The following is a 14870-nucleotide window of genomic DNA, read 5'->3' on the forward strand; positions in this document are numbered from 1 at the left end:
CAGTCTTGACGCAGAAAAAGCGTTCGACAAGATAACATGGGACTACATATTTTGGGTGCTACCCCGATACGGGATTCAGGGTACGTTTGTAAATTGGGTCCTTATATACAGTTGCCCTACAGCGTAAATTTTGGTAAATGGCCAGCGATCACTGTGTTTTGACTTGCACAGGGGCGCTAGACAGGGCTGCCCCTTGTCACCGCTGCTTTTCTTGTTGTCCTTGGAGCCTTTGACAATATGGCTCAGAACCCCCGAAGAGATTCAGGGAGTGTTAGTTAGAGGTAGAGAACTCAGAATTAGCATGTATGCAGATGACATGCTTCTCTATGTTAGCAAGGCCAAGCAAAACATGCCCCAAATTATAGAAATTATTGAGCATTTTGGTAATTTCTCTGGGTTAAAAATTAACTATGAAAAATCAGAGGCTTTAGCTATGAATAACACGTATCCCCCGGATTATTGGGGTGAATTTCCCCTGGGCTGGGATCGTGATATAATTAAATATTTAGGAATACATATAGGGCTTGATCCACAGATGATGTATCGGAAAAACATTACTCAGAAAGTAGAACTGATCAAGGATCTATGTCACCGATGGAAAGACCTCCCACTGTCCCTTTTTGGGAGGGTGGCAGTTGTGAAGATGGTGCTCTTCTCAAAACTCTTATATGTACTCCAAACCCTACCCGTTTGGGTCAAACCCTTAGAACAGCGCCAATACAAAAGTGATATCCGCCAGTTTATCTGGCGAGCCCGTGGAGCACGCATTAGTTATGCCAAATTAATTCTGCCCAGGGATGGGGGAGGTCTGCGTTTGCCAGACCTCTGTATGTACAATACTGTGGCTACACTGAGATGGGTTCGAGAGGGAATGGGATTAACACCTAAATTTGCACCACTGGATTTTATGGAAGGGTGGTGCCACCCTTTCACCTTTATTAATATCATGCATGGCGGGACCCTGGGGGTGGAGGTGCCATCACTCCCACCTTTCTTTCGCATAATGCATCGGGCCTGGAGATGGTAGCGGATCAGGGTAGGGAGGAGCGCAACAGTGTCACCTTTGTTACAATTTGTGGGGAACCAGGGATTTCTCCGAGGGATAGACTCTGCAAGATTCCGTGAGTGGCAGTCCAGGGGATGTTCGGCAGTGGGAGACTTCTTACAGCAAATACCATCCTTTGATCAGGTGAAGTCTCGATGGGTCCTGCCCAACTCTCATTTTCTACAATATATGCAGGCCAGGCAATATTGTAGCCATCTCCTACAATCACACCACACATCCTTATCATGGACAAATTCAGATAGAGCACTTAGGAAATCACATACTACTACTACTACTTATCATTTCTATAGCGCTACTAGATGTACGCAGCGCTGTACACTTGAACATGAAGAGACAGTCCCTGCTCGACAGAGCTTACAATCTAATTAGCACAGACAAACAGGACAAATAAGAGATAAGGGAATTACTAAGGTGGGGATGATAAAATAAGGGTACTGAACAAGTGAGTAAGGGTTAGGAGTTAAAAGCAGCATCAAAAAGGTGGGCTTTTAGCCTAGATTTGAAGACCGCCAGAGATGGGTCTTGACGGACCGGCTCAGGAAGTTTATTCCAGGTATATGGTGCAGCAAGATAAAAGGAACGGAGTCTGGAGTTAGTGGTGGAGGAGAAGGGTGCAGATAACAGAGATTTACCCAGTGAATGGAGCTCCCGGGGAGGAGTGTAGGGAGAGATGAGAGTGGAGAGGTACTGAGGAGCTGCAGAGTGAATGCACTTATAAGCCAATAATACTCTGTCTAACTGGTATAGAATGCTTTATGACCAGGCAGTTTTAGGCTATCTTGACCAATTAGCGACGGATTGGACTATTGACTTGGGAGAGAATGTTTCTCCAGACACCCTTAGCACTCTTTTCTCAAATCTAGGGTCGGGGGTCCCTCAGGCTGATCTCCAGGAAACTCAATTTAAGCTACTGCATAAGTCATATATTACTAAGGCAAGGGGAAAGAAGCTGGGGATGTGGCAAGATGACACTTGTGAGAAATGTGGGAGGGGGGTGGGTACAAGGCTCCACAGCTTTTTAGAGTGTCCCACTTTAGCTGCCATCTGGAGGGGTGCTATGAATGCCTTGGAGACTGTTGTGGAACCTATTACTTGGGATTACACCTTTCTCATGCTGGGATGGGATTTGAGTCTAAGGGAGCAAGGGATAAAACCCATGGGCATAAAATTCCTACACTTAGCCACTTTAATGATATTTCATGTTATTCTATGTCACTGGGTGGAGGCTAACCCTCCCCGCTATGCAGAGTGGCAGCACAGAATGATAGAGCTGGACAATTGTGAGCTGATGGATGCTTCTCTGAGACACACCCCTGAATGGGAATATTATAAAATATTGGGGCTTTCTTTTCAGGCTCTACCTGAGATGTCCTAGGGTATTGGCGTTAGGATGTTTGGGAAGCCTCAATATATAACCCTCTGTTTGGCTTGAAATTTATACTGTGCGTGGGAGCGAATGTAAGGAGATGAATGTGATGAGGAGAGAGAGTGGAAGGATGTTGGATGTAATAGGTATGAGTGGGGGGTACAACTATATTCAAAATAAGAAACCTTCAGATGGTTACGAGGGACGAGCATTTCACGGTGCTTTCAGCAGCTGTAGAGGGAGCAGAAACTCCAGAAGGTTGAAGGACAACTTTGGAATAATTATGCTACTCCCTTGGTTTTTGTACTTAGTGTTATCATATGTAATCTTATGCTTGTTATAACGGTTGGAACACAATCAGGCTTATTTTCGAAAGAGAAGGGCGCCCATCTTTCGACACAAATCGGGAGATGGGCGTCCTTCTCTCAGGGTCGGCCAAATCAGCATAATCGAAAGCCGATTTTGCCCGTCCCTAACTGCAATCCATTGCGGGGACGACCAAAGTTCCTGAGGGCGTGTCGGCAGCATAGCGAGGGTGGTACTGGGGCGTGATTAAGAGATGGGCGTCCTTGGCCGATAATGAAAAAAAGAAGGGTGTCCCTGATGAGCACTTGGCCGACTTTACTTGGTCGTGTTTTTCTTACAACCAAACCTCAAAAAGGTGCCTGAACTGACCAGATGACTACCGGAGGGAATCGGGAATGACCTTCCATGACTCCCCCAGTGGTCATTAACCCCCTCCCACCCTCAAAAAAACAACTTTAAAAACTTTTTTTGCCAGCCTGAAATGTCATACTCAGGTCCATCGCAGCAGTATGCTGTGTGTGTGTCAGCGGAGGCATAGCAAAGGCGTGGACGTCCTTCTTTCAAACATTTGGACGTCCTGAACTGCCCCACCCTCACAGGGACTAAGCCAAATTTTAAGGGCAAGGAGTGGGCTAGTGGTTAGAGCACTGGTCTTGCAATCCAGAGGTGGCTGGTTCAAATCCCACTACTGCTACTTGTGATCTAAAATCCAAATAAATAAATAAAGGGGGTGTCAGAGGTGTAGCAAAGGCATGGATGTCCTTCTCACAGAAATCCACATTTTGGATGTCCTCAACTGCCTGTCGCAGGAACGGAGGCATAGCAAAGGACGTCCTTCACCCATACTCTAAAAAAAAAAGACGTCCCTGACGAGCACTTGGACGCTTTCATCTGGACCTGTTTTTCTAAGGTTGTAGACGGCTATTATACACATGGCTTGTCTGCATGTATGAAGCCGTCTTTGGCAAGGAAATCATATGCAAATGAGCTAACAGCGAGCAGCTCATTTGTATGTGATTTCCTTCATGCATGCCCGTTCCTTTCCGAATCGCTAAGGGATCGATAAGGGAAGGGCTTTTTCCATTCAGTTAGTGCATCTGGTCGTTTCTGAGATGGGCATCCTCGCTTTCCATTATCGCCAAAAATCAGAAATGACCAAATCCTAGGGATGACCATCTCTAAGGTTGACCTAAATTTGCTGATTTGGGCATCCCCGACTGTATTATCGAAATAAAAGATGGACGCCCATCTTGTTTTGATAATACTGGTTTCCCCGCACCTTGCTGGAGCTGTCCTGCGAGGACGTCCCCAGGAAAACTTGGGCATCCCTTTCGATTATGCCCCTCCGTGTATGCCTGTCTCCTTTCCCTCAATAAAGATATTTACTAAAGTTTCTTCAACAATATAATTTTAACCCTCAAAACTATCTGATCAATATGTATTTAGATTTGACTCACACCTTCTTCAACAGTAGCTCAAGGTGAATTATATTTAGGTACATTAGGTATTTTCCCTGTTGGGCTCATAATTTTGTACCTGAGATAATAGAGGGTTAAGTGACTTGCCCAAGATCACAAGCAACAGCAGTAGGATTTGAACCAGGCACCCCTGTATATCAAGCCTGGTGCTCAAACTACTAGGCTACTCCTCCACTTGAATTCTTCAAGAGGTCCAGAGTCAAATGAAGGAGCCCCTTTGGTAGTGACTTGAGCCAGCTGATGAATGCAGGCCCCACCTTTAGCTTGAAACCCAAGTGTTTGGAGTCACTGGTACTGTGCACCTGTGCTGACTCATCGTCTTTACTTACTAGAGATGCCATTCCAAAGCTGGAGACTTACCACCACTAAGTTGGAGATTTAAGGCCAATGAGTGAGGTTTTTCTCATGGGCCCCAGCCATGTCTTAAACCAGTTTTAGCATATATGCATTTCAAAAATTAACATATTCTTATCAATAAATAGTAACAATTTTCTATCTTTGTTGTCTGGTTTCTGCTTTCTTCTGTCTTCTCAACTCTCCTGTCAGTCTGCTTGTTCATTTGGCATTTATTCTCTAACTATGTTCATCATTCATCTTCCCTCTGCATCCCTGTCTGTCCTGTCCAGTATCTCCTTTGTGTCCCTGCCCCTATCCTCCTGCTGTGTTATGCATCTCCCTTCTGTGTGTCCTTATTCTTACCCTGTTCATCTTCTCTCTGTGTACATATCCCTCTCCTCCATCCCCATATAAGGTATTACATTCTGTGTCCCTATCCCTCCCTATATCCAGTTTCTCCCCTCATCCTTCCCTTCCCCCACACAACCCATCCCCACCTCTGGGGTCAGCATCTCTCCATCTCTTTTCCCTCCTGTCTCCGACCCCTGGGAGCCAGTATTTCTCTTCCTGCCCTCCTGTTCTCCACCCCTAAGGACCACCATCTTTTTTCTTTCCATCCTGCTCCCCCCTCACCTCAGTAGCCAGCATCCCTCCCTCTCTCTTCCCTTCCTCCTGCTGTCATGCTACCTCCCAAAAAAGTGTCCCTTTCTCATCTCCCTGTCATGTGCCCCCCCCCCCACATGAGTCCATCATCTTTCCCTGTTCCTCCTTTCCCATAGTCCTAGCATCTCTTCTTCTTCTTCCCTTCCCCTCCTGCTCCCTCCCAAGCGGGTCCAGTATTGCTCTTCCTCCTACCCTGTCAAGTCTGGATATCTCTTCTTCCCCTCCACCCATCATGGCTCCGGCACCTTTCACTCTCCAACCCTTGCTTATGCGGCCAGCAGTGTTGAAGATGTTCCTTCCAGTTAGTGCAGGCCTCCTTCCCTCTGCTGTGGCCCACCTCCTCTGATATAATTTCCCATTTATGCCAGGCTAGCTGCTGCAGAGGGAAGGAATCCTCCCATTAAGTGACTACTTTTCAGACATTGCTGCACATTTCTGCCCTGCTTTTTAGCCCCTATTGATATGCAAATGAGGCCCTGCAATGAGTCTCTTCACATGGCAAGTGAAAAGGAGGAGGTGGATGCAAGGATGTTATCAAGTAGTCTTTATTAGAAAACAGTTGAAAAATGACCCGACACGGCCGTGTTTCGACACAAAAGGCCTGCCTCAGGGGTCTGGTGAATCTCTGATGTTATGGCAAAGATGCTAAACAACGAGATGGTTGTCAAAGTCCTGGCTGTAAAATTCTGGTTGTGAGATCTATGTAATATCCTCAATTGGACAGTAGTGCTAAGAAGCAATGGCCGCTCAGATGGCAAGAGTCAGAGTCGGGTCGTTTTTCAGCTGTTTTCCAATGAAGACAACTTCATATCCTCCTCGCATCCACCTCACTGTTTTGTTCTTTGCACATGGCTCTATATCTCTCCTTATTCCCCATGGGCCGCTCCTAAGCACATGCTCACAGCACCACCATTCAGGGTTTTGTGCTAAAGGTGGGGCCTGCAAATATCGGCTGGCTCAATTGGGTTACTACCTAAGGAAGCCCTTCGTTTGACCTTGGTGGTCTTGAAGAACTCAACATTGAACGGATAATTTGAGGAGTTATAATTATATAATTAAGACACATTGATCATTGGGAAATAGTGGGCTATACATTTTAAAAATAAAACAATACGTCCCTTTCAAGAAATTGGGGCTCTTGGCAGCTCTGAGCCTGTGATTGCTCTCTGTACAATGAGCCAGGTGCTGGAAATGGACATCTCATTCCTTTCCAGTCTTATCTTTGCCTAATTCTTTGCTCATTATCAGATCCTTCTCAGGTGCCACATAGTAGAGATATGGAGCCTTGGCATTTCAGACTGAGCTAAGGCTCAAAATTTTCCCAACACATTTACAGACTTCTGTTTTCACAGGAGTCACGGACTTTGAAAGCGGTGATGGTGGCTGGATGGACTGGAGCGTCGGGAGGCTGAAATGGACACCAGTAAATGCAAGTGGGACACTACCTGACAAAGATCACACCACTAACTCTTCTGCAGGTAAACTGCACCCCACACTTCCACCTCAGCACTGACTCCCTGGAAGCAAGAGCGTATTGTTTGTTTTCTAGTTTTGCTGGTAACTTTTTTGGCTAATTATTATGCGAAGTATTTGGTTGTACTAACAATTGTTGCTATATGGTTTTATAGTTCATGATGTTCACTTTCTTAAATAAAAACATGTCAATAAAAACATTTTTAAAGAAATTTTAAAGCAAGCAAGCAAGAGCATCCTTCATTTCGTCCAGATCATCTTAACAGGAAAATATTAGCAGGGTAATTCTATAAAGAAGATGCATAAATTTAGGCACCAAATACATATACAATACAATAGCATACTGGCATATACATGCCCATGTCTGCATATATGCATGTATAAGCTGAGTTTCTGCCTAAATGCTATTCTGTAAATACACTTGTATTTTACATAGCATGTAGTTTGAGGATGGGCATACACATAGGTGGAGTGTGGGCAAGGGACTCAAAGTTGCATGTGTAACTTATAGAATACTGTAAGTTACATGTGTATCACTAGAACTTAGGTGTACATACTTAATCAGGCCTGTGGCTGGTGAAAGTTTTCATGCCTAAGCTATATGCATGTATCTGACCTGGTATGTTAATATTCTATACTGGAAAGTGGGTACCTATGTTTCTTTATAGAATAGGCTCCTACCAGGTGCCCTCAGGGCACCCATATATAGACACCCAGTTATAGAATTACCCCCAAAATGGCCTGATTATTGGAATGATCATTGCATTACAGATCTTATGTTCAAATCTGTGTTATTGGCCTCAATGCAGTGAAAGAGACTTCATAAATAGTGTCTCTTCTGATTATTGCTGTGCTCTGACCAAAAATACTGTACTTTCACCTCAGGAGCATGTGTCTAATGTCAGGCCTGGTACAGAGCAGCAGCACTTTGGCTCTTCCCTATATGTTATTGACTAATGTTAAATTAAGCAACACATAATGTGAGGCAAATCAGAGTCATCCAAGATCCCTGGAATTTATCCCATTGTCTCACAGATACATCTGCTGCTTTAGGAGAGAGAGTGTCATTTTTTGTTCCCTAAACTGCTTCTTTGGCAATTTTCAAGGAGTTCAGGTAGGTTGTCAGACTTGGAAGCTCTCCCCAGGAGATGTGGAATTACCAGTGAAAGGTTCCTTACCCAGGAGGAGAATGACCCAACAGAGGCATTGGCAGTGCCAAATCAAGCTATGCATATCAGCATAGGGTTGCCAGTGCCAAATTGAGCTGTGCACACTCAGCGAGAGGGTACCAGTGCCAGACTGAGCTGTACACATTCAGTGGCAGGTTGCCAGTGTCAGACCAAGCTGTGCACACTCAACAAGGGGGTGTCAGTGCCAGACTAAGATGTGCACATTCAGAAAGGGGGTGCCAGTGGCAAACTGTGCTATACACACTCAGCAAGGGGGTACCTAGGGCACCTGTATTCTTGACACAGCATATTATTGCTTTTGTTTTACTTCCCCAGGTCATTTCCTGAGCTTGCAAAGAGCTGGGGGACAGCATCTTACTGCAGCTAAAGTTCGAAGTCCTCTTCTGGGCCCCTCTGGCCTGGCCTGTACAATGGAGATGTACTATTACCTTCGCAGTGAACATGCAGGTACCATCACTAATTCACCAGCCATGTTAACTTCATTCTCTCGGTTTTCTTGGGCACCCATGATTTCAGTGTTTTATTCCACTCTGTGCCTTGGCATTGCAGGAAAGGAATGACCATTGGTCTCTTGATTGTTAGGGTGATGATGGTTAACATCATGAGATGCTGAGAGTATAGAGCAGATAAAGTGAGGATTGTATATTGGATGCTGCTCAGTGTCTTAGAGGTTTTGCATCCCTCTCCCTATTGCTGCATTGACTCTGCATCTTCTTGCTTGGGGTTGCAATACTGGACTGAACCATTACCTGCTCAGGACTGCTCAGTGATTACCCACACTTATATGCTTGGTACAGAAAGATTTTTCTCATACAGACTAAATGGCAGAAAACCAAGACAGCCGGCTCCTCCCCAGCACTATCTAAAATCCTATCTAGGTGACGTGTGAGGTCCACCACCTTCGCACCAGGCAGGCAAGTCACCAGGCGATCCTCACGTCCACCAGCCACCCAGCTATCTATATGCCTAATGATTGAATCACCAACTATAACAGCTGTCCTAACCTTTCCCTCCCGGGCAGCACTTGGAGACATATCCTTGGTGAGAGAGGATAGTACATCCCCTGGTGGGCAGGTCCTGGCTACAGGAGTACTTCCTACTTCAACAGGGTGATGCTCTCCTTCTAGGAGACCTCCCTCCTCCAAGGTAGCACAGGGGCTACCAGACTTGAGGTGGGACTTCTCTACAACATCCCTGTAGGTCTCCTCTATGTACCTATCTGTCTCCCTCAGCTCCACCAAGTCTGCTACTCTAGCCTCAAAAGAACGGACACGTTCTCTGAGAGCTAGGAGCTCTTTGCATCAGGCACACACATATGACATCTCACCAACTGGGAGATAATCATACATGTGACACTCAATGCAAAAGACTGGATAGCACCCCTCTCGCTGCTGGACTGCTGACTCCATCTTAGTGTTTTTGAGTTTTTCAATAATTTAAAACTTGCTTAAGGATATTAGCCTAATATAAAACTGTCTTTTAGTTTATATAGTATATTGTATGATTTATTTAGTGTTTCCTTCTTAGATGGTAATGAAATGTATTTAAAATTCTGTAAGAGCACTCCTTGCTTGTTACCCTAATTACAATAACTGACCATAAATGAAGAGTTGTCAAGTACTAAGCATGATGCAAATAGGAACAACAAACATAGTTTGAAATGTCTATATGCGAATGCCAGGAACCTAAGAAATAAGATGGGAGAGTGTCCGGCTTTCAAGGCAGAAACTAGGTTTGTGAGCCCTTGGGCCACTGCCATGGAGCAGCAGTGGCAGGCAAAACCACCCCACACCAGAGACAAGGCAGAACTCTGACAGGAACAGCTAGACTTCACCTGCACTTGACCGCCGTTCCTCAGGAGTTGAGCCCCTGGGTGCAGGCGGCCGGCAGGACTTACCGGACAGGGCAGGAACTGAATACCAACTAGGCTGAACAGAGCATGAGGGTCATAGGGGAAAGGAATATACATGGGCAGCAAGGCAAGAAACTGGGCTAGGACTCACAGACAGACAATACTACACAAAGCAGGAAATGGACAAGCTAAAGGACAGGAACTGAAAGCTGACAGGCAGCCACTGAAACAGGGTACAAATACTGACAGACAAGAGACAGGACTGAAAGCTGCAGAGCAGCCACTAAGCCAGAACAAAGACAGAAAAGAGTTGGGACTGAATGTTGCAGAGCAGCCACTAAGCAAGAGACACAGACAAACAGAAACTAGACCAAGAATACAAACCAGAAACAAGACTAAGAAATAAGCAATAAACCTAAGCTAAACTACACACAGACTAACTAGAATCAGACACGGAACTCAAACAAGAAACCAGACTAGGCAGAAGTGCAACAAAGCACCAACAAACCAGGGTCCTTAGATGATACAAAGGCAAACACAGAAGTTTCCAGGTGATTAATAAAGCCCATCAGCTGCTGAAGTTCAGCTGCAGGAATCACAAGGCAGCTACAGGTGCTGTTCAGGCACAAACAAGAGAAGCAAGTCTGGCAGCCTGAAAGATCCGGACCGGACTGGGCTGAAGTCTGGAACGTGTGACAATTCATAGCAGCAACCAGTTCTGGCCACCAGAGGGCAAGGTGAGCACAGACAAGGAAACAGTCACAAACGTGACAGAGAGTTAGAATATTTTGCACTAAATGAAAATTTAGATATAATAGGCATCTCTGAGACCTGGTGGAAGGAGGATAACCAGTGAGATACCGGGGTACAAATTATATCATAGTGATAGGGTGGATTGAATTGGTGGAGGGGTAGCATTGTAAATTAACGAGAGCCTTGAATCAAATAGATTGAAAATTCTGCAGGAAGCAAAACACTTCTTGGAATCACTGTGGATTGGAATTCCATGTGTAAAGGGGAAAAGGATAGTGATAGACGTGTACTACCGTCCGCCTGGCCAGGATGAACAGACAGATGCAGAAATGTTAAAGGAAATTAGGGACGCAAACAAACTGGGCAACACAATAATAATGGGTGATTTCAATTACCCCGATATTGACTGGGTAAATGTAACATCGGGGCATGCTAGGGAGGTAAAATTCCTTGATGAAATCAAGGACAGCTTTATGGAGCAGCTGGTACAGGAGCCGACAAGAGAAGGAAAAATTCTAGACCTTGTCCTTAGTGGAGTGCATGATCTGGTGCGGGAGGTAATGGTGCTGGGGCTGCTTGATAACAGTGATCATAATATGATCGGATTTGATATTAGTTTTGAAGTAAGTATACATAGGAAATCAAATACGTTAGCTTTTAACTTTAAAAAAGGAGAATATGATAAAATGAGAAGAATGGTGAAAATAAATTTAGAGGAGTGGCTGCAAGGGTCAAAAATTTACATCAGGCATGGATGCTGTTCAAAAACACCATCCTGGAAGCCCAAGGAGGACAGAAGACCAAATGACAGCCGGTGTGGTTAAAAAGTGAGGTGAAGGAAGATATTAGAGCTAAAAGAAAATCCTTCAGAAAATGGAAGAAGGAACCGACTGAAAATAATAAGAAACAGCATAAGGAATGTCAAGTCAAATGCAAAGCGCTGATAAGGAAGGCTAAGAGGGACTTCGAAAAAAAGATTGCGTTGGAGGCAAAAACACATTTTTTTGGTATATTCAAAGCAGGAAGCCGGCAAAAGAATCAGTTGGACCGCTAGATGACCGAGGGGTAAAGGGGCGATCAGGGAAGACAAAGCCGTAGCGGAGAGATTAAATGAATTCTTTGCTTCGGTCTTCACCGAGGAAGATTTGGGTGGGATACCGGTGCCAGAAATGGTATTCGAAGCTGACGAATCAGAGAAACTCAATGAATTCTCTGTAAATCTGGAGGATGTAATGGTGCAGTTCTACAAACTAAAGAGTAGCAAATCTCCTGGACTGGATGGTATTCATCCCAGAGTACTGATAGAACTGAAAAATGAGCTTGCGGAGCTATTGTTAGTAATATGTAATTTATCCTTAAAATCAAGTGTGGTACCGGAAGATTGGAGGGTGGCCAATGTAACGCCGATTTTTTTATTTTATTTTTATAAGTATTAACAATTTTTCAAGAGACTCTTGACATGCAAAAATAGGAGATAAGCAATACATTTCTCAAGAAAAAAAAATCAGTTAGCCACATATTCCCCCACTCATCTATTTCAAGTCCAAACTATTGGGGAAGACAAGGTATAATTCCATGAAATATTTGTTCCACTAATGTAAGTTTGGAAAATTAAAGAGATACATTATATGCCATATGAACTATAATTACAGAGTACATAAGTACATAAGTACCGCCATACTGGGAAAAGACCAAGGGTCCATCAAGCCCAGTATCCTGTCTCTGACAGCGGCCAATCCAGGCTTCAAGAACCCGGCAACCCCCCACAAAAAAAATTAATAATGTTCAATGGACTTTTCCCTCAGAGTAGATGTAGATAATGCTGCTAGTTGTTGATTGGGAGTAACAATCACCTTCAAGTCTAGAAAAGAGTTCAAATGAATTGGCTCATAAAAAATATATTTAAATGAATTAATTTTCAACACACATTTACACGGGAAATTTAGCGAAAATAAGCCGCCCATCTGGGGCAAAGCTTTAGAAATAATTGATACCTCTTTTGTGTTGTTCTGGCAATACCAGGAAATATACTAATTTTGTTATTCATAAAGAGTTCATCTCTATGATGGAAAAATTGTTTCAGGATCCAATCCCGATCAGGTTCCAGAACAAAAGTCACAATCAAAGTTGCTGGTGTCCCCGTTTCATCTTCTTAAATTATTTGTGTTCAATTCAGTGTATCAAATGAGATCTCCACTCCTTGTTCAGTCTGAATATTGTCTTTTTGTTTTTCTGTTTTGAATGGTGGTAAATAGTAAATCTTTGAAACAGGCGGAAATGCCTGTTCAGGAATCTTCAAAATTTCTGACAGATATTTTTTAAACGTTATCAAAGGAGCCAATGATGATATTTTAGAAAAATTAATCAACCTAAGAGTTTTAGCTCTTAGTTGATTTTCCAAATTTTCAGTCTTAACATATAGTAATGCATTTTCTTTAATCAAGTTAATCTGTGTTTGCTGACAGGATTTTATTGTCTCAGTATTCAACTGTGTTGTTTTCTCAATATTACTTATTCTTGTTTCCAAGTTTACAATCTTTTCCAATGGTATCTTTGAAGCTTGGGTCACCAGTAACAGTTTCTGTGAAAAAGAGTTTTCTAACCCCATAAAGGCCTCCCATATTGAGTCTAAGGTTATAACTGCAGGTCTTACAGGCAAAACAGACTTACTAGGTGTTGTTAATTCAGCAAGAATTTCCCCGAACGGTAGTACTCCTCCTGTTGCATTGGAGTCTGCCAGAACGCTGGCTCTCTCCATTTTCTTGTCTCCGGCATTGATTTCCAGCACGTCCAGGCTTCCAGTTGACCCCACCACAGGAAACACTTCCTGGTCGATTACTCTAGGGGTTTCCTGCCCCTGCTGCAGTTCCAGCACTGGCATTGTCAGAGGCCTCCGTTCGTCAGGGCTGAACATGATCTCTGCCTCATGCTGGGGGAGCGGGACACCTCCCACCACTCCCTCCAGCAGCGAGGTACCTAGCCCCAGACTTCTTCCTGGCAAAGCAAAGCGGTCCATCGGTCCCGTCGATCTCACAGGTGTAGCGGGGCTCACACGTTGCTTGCCCCTCCGTTTCAGCATGAAATCAGGTAAAGGGTATCAATTATGGAGGAATCGGGTGAAGAGCTGCCTTACAATGTTCCCTTCAGGACGCCATCTTCTCTCCCCTGTAATGCCGATTTTTAAAAAAGGTTCCAGAGTAGATCCGGGAAATTATAGACCGGTGAGTCTGACGTCGGTGCCGGGCAAAATGGTAGAGACTATTATTAAGAACAAAATTACAGAGCATATTCAAAAGCATGGATTAATGAGACAAAGTCAACATGGATTTAATGAAGGGAAATCTTGTCTCACCAATCTACTACATTTCTTTGGTGACCAAACATGTGGATAAAGGTGAGCCGGTTGACATTGTGAATCTGGATTTTCAGAAGGCGTTTGACAAAGTACCTCATGAAAGACTCCAGAGGAAATTGGAGAGCCATGGGATAGGAGGTAGTGTTCTACTGTGGATTAAAAACTGGTTTATTTATTTATTTATTTATTGGTTATTTATTTATTGGTTAAAAAATAGAAAACAGAGAGTAGGGTTAAATGGTCAGTATTCTCAATGGAGAAGGGTAGTTAGTAGGGTTCCCCAGGGGTCTGTGCTGGGACCGCTGCTTTTTAACATATTTATAAATGACCTAGAGATGGGAGTAACTAGTGAGGTAATTACATTTGCTGATGACACAAAGTTATTCAAAGTCGTTAAATCGCGGGAGGATTGTAAAAAATTACAAGAGGACCTTACGAGACTGGACGTCTAAATGGCAGATGACTTTTAATGTGAGCAAGTGCAAAGTGATGCATGTGGGAAAGAGGAACCCGAATTATAGCTACGTCATGCAAGGTTCCACGTTAGGAGTCATGGACTAAGAAAGGGATCTAGGTGTCGTCGTTGATGATACGTTGAAACTTTCTGCTCAGTTTGCTGCTGCAGCTAAGAAAGCAAATAGAATGTTGGGTATTATTAGGAAAGGAATGGAAAACAAAAATGAGGATGTTATAATGCCTTTGTATCGCTCCATGGTGCGACCGCACCTTGAATATTGTGCTCAATTCTGGTCGCCGCATCTCAAAAAAGATACAGCGGAATTAGAAAAGGTGCAGAGAAGGGTGACAAAAATGATAAAGGGGATGGGACGATTACCCTATGAGGAAAGGCTAAAGCGGCTAGGGTTCTTCAGCTTGGAGAAAAGGCGGCTGAGGGGAGATATGATAGAGGTCTATAAAATAATGAGTGGAGTGGAACGGGTAGATGTGAAGCATCTGTTTACACTTTCCAAAAATACTAGGACTAGGGAGCATGCGATGAAGCTACAATGTAGTAAATTTAAAACGAATCGG

General features: G+C 43.9%; 1 protein-coding gene across 1 annotated transcript in view; it reads left to right on the forward strand.

Annotated features, from left to right (window-relative positions):
* MAMDC4 (MAM domain containing 4) overlaps positions 1-14870 on the forward strand; it is a 510080-nt gene that overhangs the window by 229426 nt on the left and 265784 nt on the right. Inside the window, exons 13-14 of the mRNA XM_030206971.1 lie at positions 6568-6693; positions 8194-8325. Of these exons, the coding sequence (XP_030062831.1) occupies positions 6568-6693; positions 8194-8325 (258 nt within the window). The remainder of the gene's footprint in view (positions 1-6567; positions 6694-8193; positions 8326-14870) is intronic.

This window comes from Microcaecilia unicolor, chromosome 6, assembly GCF_901765095.1.
Source record: "Microcaecilia unicolor chromosome 6, aMicUni1.1, whole genome shotgun sequence".
In the NCBI taxonomy this organism is placed as follows: domain Eukaryota; kingdom Metazoa; phylum Chordata; class Amphibia; order Gymnophiona; family Siphonopidae; genus Microcaecilia; species Microcaecilia unicolor.